At 33.9% G+C, this 5802-nt stretch overlaps 1 protein-coding gene across 1 annotated transcript; it reads left to right on the forward strand.

Moving 5' to 3' along the window:
- Nucleotides 1–4741: 4741 nt before the first annotated feature.
- Nucleotides 4742–5592, forward strand: LOC107001349. The gene is made up of 2 exons (XM_015199431.1): nt 4742–5263; nt 5371–5592. Exons 1-2 carry the CDS (start codon nt 4742–4744, stop codon nt 5590–5592), a joined length of 744 nt encoding a protein of 247 aa, XP_015054917.1.
- The last annotated feature ends 210 nt before the right edge of the window (nt 5593–5802 follow it).

Below are 5802 nucleotides of genomic sequence, written 5' to 3' on the forward strand. Positions count from 1 at the left end.
GTATGACGGACCGTCATAGGCACAACGGTCCGTCGAGGGTCTTCGTTCCAAAATACTTCAACTCTCGGAATCTGGGTACTGGGATCACTTCTCTGAACTTCACGACGAACCTGCAGGACGGACCGTCATAGCCATGACGGACCGTCACAAGCTTCGTAATCCCACACTTGGTCAGACTTCCCCATCTTCCTTCAGCAGCTGCACTACGCTGCCACCTACGGACCGTCACAGGCACGACGGACCGTCATAAGCTCCGTAGGTGGTCTCTTCTGCATTTTTTCCGCTCAAAATCTCCGCATTCAGCTTTGGACAGATTTCCTGCAAAACAAAGAGAAACTTATATCAAAATTAGCACAAAAAGGCTTTCAGACACACTAAACTTAAGGAAAAAGTATTAATTATACCGTGAAACCACGGTATATCATAGATATATTCAACAAATAAACATATGTACATAGGCACATTCGTCATATGCTTGACTTCAATTGAAGCATGTATTTCAATAGTAGAAGTTGCTTCTACTAATCGAGGGCTCTTTCGAGGAGTATGCTAAGATTTCTTCTATATGTTTTGTTGAAAATCTTAAATCTTTGATTCTTAGAGTTGTGAATCAACTCTTTCTTTGGATTGTATGATGAAAATTTTCTCCTAATCAGTATTTAGATGTTGAGAACGATTTCAATGGAATATGATTGAAAGAGAGGAAAGATGAATTCGTAAAATGAGGTGGTGGGGTGGTAATGTGTTGTATAGCAGAGATGTGATGCTTAACACTTTGTTTGGATCTTTGTTACCAATTGCTTCATAATGTATTGTATTGTATTGTACTCTATTGTACTATATTGTATAGGAGACACAATGTTTGACTAAATTGTATTGTTTGTTGTTGTTTAGTAACATTCTAATTGTTTGGTTTGATTGTATTGTATTGTAATTTATAAATTTACTTAAATATTCTTAATTATTCTAGGGTAGAAGGTTTGACTAGGTTTAAATAATTAAGGTAAAGTGTAAAATAGGATTTTGAAATATTATGTAAAAATATAATTGAAAAAAAAAATTAAGTAACAATGGGAATACAACAAATTGGTTGTTCCATAAAATAGCGATTTCCATTGTTACGAAACAACGAAATTTAAGCATACAGTACAATACACTTTAAGTAACAATCAAAACAAACAATATAGGTATAGTAACGATACAATACAATACAATGGATAACAATGATCCAAACATAGTGTAAGGGTGTTGGGATAGGATTGGTTTGTAACTGTAGAAAAAATGAACAATAATCAATGTAAATCTCTATAATTGTGTAAGAGATAATTATGGTGTATTCTTTATTTAAATAATTTAATAATGATACAAAATTATAAAAATGATTACTTATTTTGAACAATAAATCAATGTAAATCCCTATAATTGTGTAAGAGATAATTATGGTGTATTCTTTATTTATATAATTTAATAACAATATAAAATTATAAAAAGATTAATTATATAATAAAGTAAAATTTAGGAAAAATGCACAAGTATCCTTCAATCTATGTCCGAAATCTTAGAGACACCCTTATACTATACTAAGGTCCTATTACCCCATGAACTTATTTTATAAGTAATTTCTACCCCTTTTTGGCCTACGTGTCACTAGCTTGAAAAAAAAGTCAACTAGCATTGGGCCCACAAGACAGTGTCACGTAGGCCGAAAAGGGTAGAAATTATTAATAAAATAAGTTCAGGGGGTAATAGGACCTTAATATAGTATAAGTGTGTCTCTAAGATTTCGGGCATAGGTTAAGGGGTATTTATGCAATATCCCTAAAATTTAATTAATTTATAAATAAACACTAATATGTTATAACCCGTAATTAAATTGTTATAAGTAAGAATTTTTTTAAAGTAGATTTAGAACCCATAATATTGTCTCTTAAATATGTATATGGGGTGATTTTTCCTTTTAGAAAAAATCAAACCAAACCACACATCAAAAAAAAATCCGACTAGTGATTTGGTTTGACTTGGTTTGTTATTGGAAAAAAAACTCCGACTATGTTTGGGTTGGTTTGGTTTTATCTAAAAAAATCCAACACGAGACCAAATCAACCTGACATTATATATGTAATTTTAAAATTTTATTTATACATAAAAATTTTACTTTGATATCATTTTAAAATATTTCTTATACTATTTCATAGTTTTTATCTTTTAATATATTATTTCAAGTTTAAAACTTAAAATTAAGAATGATCCAATAAAGATTATAGTTCATAGATGTTGATGATTATAATAAAATTTAAATTATTACTAATGCAAAAAAATCAATTCAACACCAAGAATGACAATAATATTAAATATTTATTTTTTAGTTTTACATTGGTTTATTTAATTAAAATAAATAATTTAATTTTAATTTTACTTAAATGTTTGGTAATGTAACTAATACTTATTAAACTTATTTTAGAATGATGTAGTACTGTTAAATTATGATTATTTTCATTATGACTTTACAATATTTATTTTATATGATGATTTCATTATTATATTTTATTAAATATTTTTGTGTCATCAATACTTATCGCATATTTTGTGTTATTTCTTTTAAGAAACACGTTAGATAATTGTATTTTGGTTGGATTAAAGAAATATTTGGAGCACAAGTTAATTATATGTTTGTATAAAAACTTTATCGAAAAAATCCAAAAATTTGGAACAAGCCAAAGTTTATTAGTTTGGTTTGATTTATAAATTTAAATTCGACACAATGGTTTGATTTGGTATTTGAAAAACTCGGACCAACCCGAGGATGAAAATCCCAAAAAATCTGAATTTTATAGTTTGATTTGATTTATAAATTTCAAAATTTTACACGAATAATTTGGTTTGATATTTGATAATTTTGGATTGTTGAATGCCTTCTTCTTAAAAAATAACATGAGAAAGTTAAACTAAATAAAAGACTTGAGATTACCCTAAACCTTGCCGCCGTTAAACATATTGGTCTGTTCCAATGGCCGTCGTGGCTGGGAACCATTATCCTCCTGAGGATGGCATACTGGCAGCCAAAAAACCTACCTATGCTGACTCTTTGAGACAATTCAAAGCTTACCCCTTTAACTAATCACTTTTTCGCATGATGAACCACAAGTAATATGGGAACAGGACGAAGTGAATCATATGATCATAAAAGAAAATATTGAGTATGAAGTCATTGGTAAGTTTTCATATGGAGGCCTGATATACATGACCTACGTAGATTGATCCCTAAGCAGTGTGAACTTAAAGGGGACTGCAATATTGGTCTGTTAAGCAATAGACATATGTTAATCAAGGCTACTCTATTGAAGGATTACGTACACCTGTTATCGAAACCGGCTTTCTACATCAATCAACAAAATGGTTCATATCCAATGCGGACTCTCAAGTGGGATCCTATGTTCGATCCGGATGAGGAAACATCGGCTGCAATTGCGTGGATCTCTTTTCCCTCGCTTCCCCCACATTTTTTTGGAAAGGAAACTATTTTTGCCCTAGCTGCAGCAGTAGGTAAACCATTACAGGTATATATGGCTACAAGAAATCAAACCAGACCTAGTTGTGCGAGAGTAAAAGTGGAGGTACACCTAATGAAAGAATTTCCGGAACGCATTAAGATTGGGATGAGAAACCAGAGTGGGGAGGTGATGGAGAAATGGATAAAAATAAGGTATGACTATGTCCCAAAAGACTGCAAGACATGCATGATTCAGGGGCATAATAAAGAACAGTGTTATGTGATACATCAGGAATTATATCCAAAAGAAAAGACAGGGCACAAAGAAGGACAAACACAGGAGCATAGGAGGCAAAACTTTGAAGCTAGGGGGAGCGAAGCTGTAGATAACAAACCTGTTGCACAAAAAGACAGGAAAGAGGAAGGGTTCGTGGAGCAAAAGTACAAAAAATGGGGAGGAGGAAGAAACAAACAACAGGAACAGGTCTGGAGTAAAGTAGGCATCAAAACTGACAACAAATTTAATATGTGAAGACAAGATGGAAAGGAGATGCAAGAAAAGGATGGAGAGAAGGAGTTAGTCCATAAGGAGGAGACAAAAGTTGATTCCCCTGGGGCAGGTATGAGTGATAACATGGAGAAGAGACACAAGTCAAAAATGATGCCGGATGATACGAACCTGGTTGAGGTGGACAGCACATCAAAATGTGAAGACAGAAACACTAAATCAGGCAGGGTTTCTATTCATAATGAGGATAAAATGCCGGAGAGGTCAAACAAAGAGGATCAGTCACTGGCTAACAATTATGAAGATGAAAGACTTGACAAAGGAAACCAAAATAATGAGATTAGACAATTGTTTGGGACAAGTAATTACTCTATGGGTGAGAACAACAAAGGGGAGACAACACGAGATAAAAAAGGGACCAGACCTATTGAAGATGGTGAAGATGATATACAACATAGAAGAGAGAAGGAGGAGGATGAGGATATGGAGTATAACATACAACAAATTAGCAAAGCGGGCGATTTATCACCACGACTTACCAACAGTCTCAAACATGGGGTAAGAAAAGGCAAACAAACGCTACCTTTTCAGGTGAAAACAAGGAGCAGTAAGGATAAGGCATCCAACAGCGATCAATGATAGGGAAAATTATGTTTTGGAATATTAGGTCGGTTAACACTCAAAAATCTTTTGAGAGGTTAATTGAGCTAAATAAAAGATATCATTATTCATTTGTAGCTTTGATGGAACCTTTTCAAGATCCATCAGAGTTAGATAATTTTAGGAGGAAACTGGGCTTCGATAATGCAGGTGTAAACTGTTCGGGGAAAATTTGGTTTTTTTGGATATCGGAGTGGGAAGGTATTAACATTTTAGACACTGTGCAGCAAGTCACCATCAAATTCAAAATTGACATCAAGTTTCTTCTTATTTCTGTTGTATATGCTAGATGCAATGCTTTGGAAAGACTTGAACTTTGGGAAGAGCTAGAAAGAATTAATGACAGAGATCGATGCCCATGGATTATTGGGGGCGATTTTAATGTTATTTTAAATGAAGAGGAGAAACTTGGAGGGCTTCCTTTTACTCAGCATGAGGCCATAGATTTTGCATCATTCATCTGTATGTGTGCTCTATCAGAAGTTCATACGATTGGAAGCAACATTACTTGGTGGAATGGGCAGATTGAAGAGGAGTGTATTTTTAAAAGGCTTGACAGGATCTTGGTGATCCAGGAATTTGAAGAAGTGTTTCCATCGTCAGAGGTAACCCATTTGATTAGACAGGCCTCAGATCATGCACCTTTGCATATGATATGTAGTTCGGAGGAGGAGATCACAGTCAAGCCTTTTCGTTTTCTTAATTTTTGGAGACACCACAAAAATTTCAAGAAGATTGTGGAAGAAAACAGGAAGGTAGATTTTGTGGGGAATCCGTTCATAGAATTTCAAGCAAAGATGAAAAAGCTAAAAAGGCCCTGGCTGGTTGGAGTAAAGAAGTTTTTGGCAATGTTTTTCAACAAATTGCCACTATTGAAGATGTCATTAAGGTAAAAGGAAGCTCAACTGGAGATTCAGCCTTCAGAAAGCAATAAAGCGGAGCTGCATAAAGTGGAGGCGAAATTAAAAAATTACTTGAGACTTGAAGAAGAGTTTTGGAGGCAAAAGGCGGGGATGAAATGGTTTTCAGAGAGTGATAAGAATACGAAGTTTTTTCATATGTAATGGGGAGAAGAAGAAAGTTACATATTGCGGAGATTACAACAGAACATGGAGTCACTACAAAAACAAATGCTCACATTGGT

The sequence above is a fragment of the Solanum pennellii genome, chromosome 10, assembly GCF_001406875.1.
Source record: "Solanum pennellii chromosome 10, SPENNV200".
Lineage (NCBI taxonomy): Eukaryota > Viridiplantae > Streptophyta > Magnoliopsida > Solanales > Solanaceae > Solanum > Solanum pennellii.

Coding starts and splice junctions, on each gene's coding strand:
- LOC107001349 (XM_015199431.1), top strand. CDS start 4,742: ATGGAACCTTTTCAAGATCCATCAGAGTTAGATAATTTTAGGAGGAAA. Junction 5,264..5,370: donor AAGTGTTTCCATCGTCAGAG/GTAACCCATTTG, acceptor TAATTTTTGGAG/ACACCACAAAAATTTCAAGA.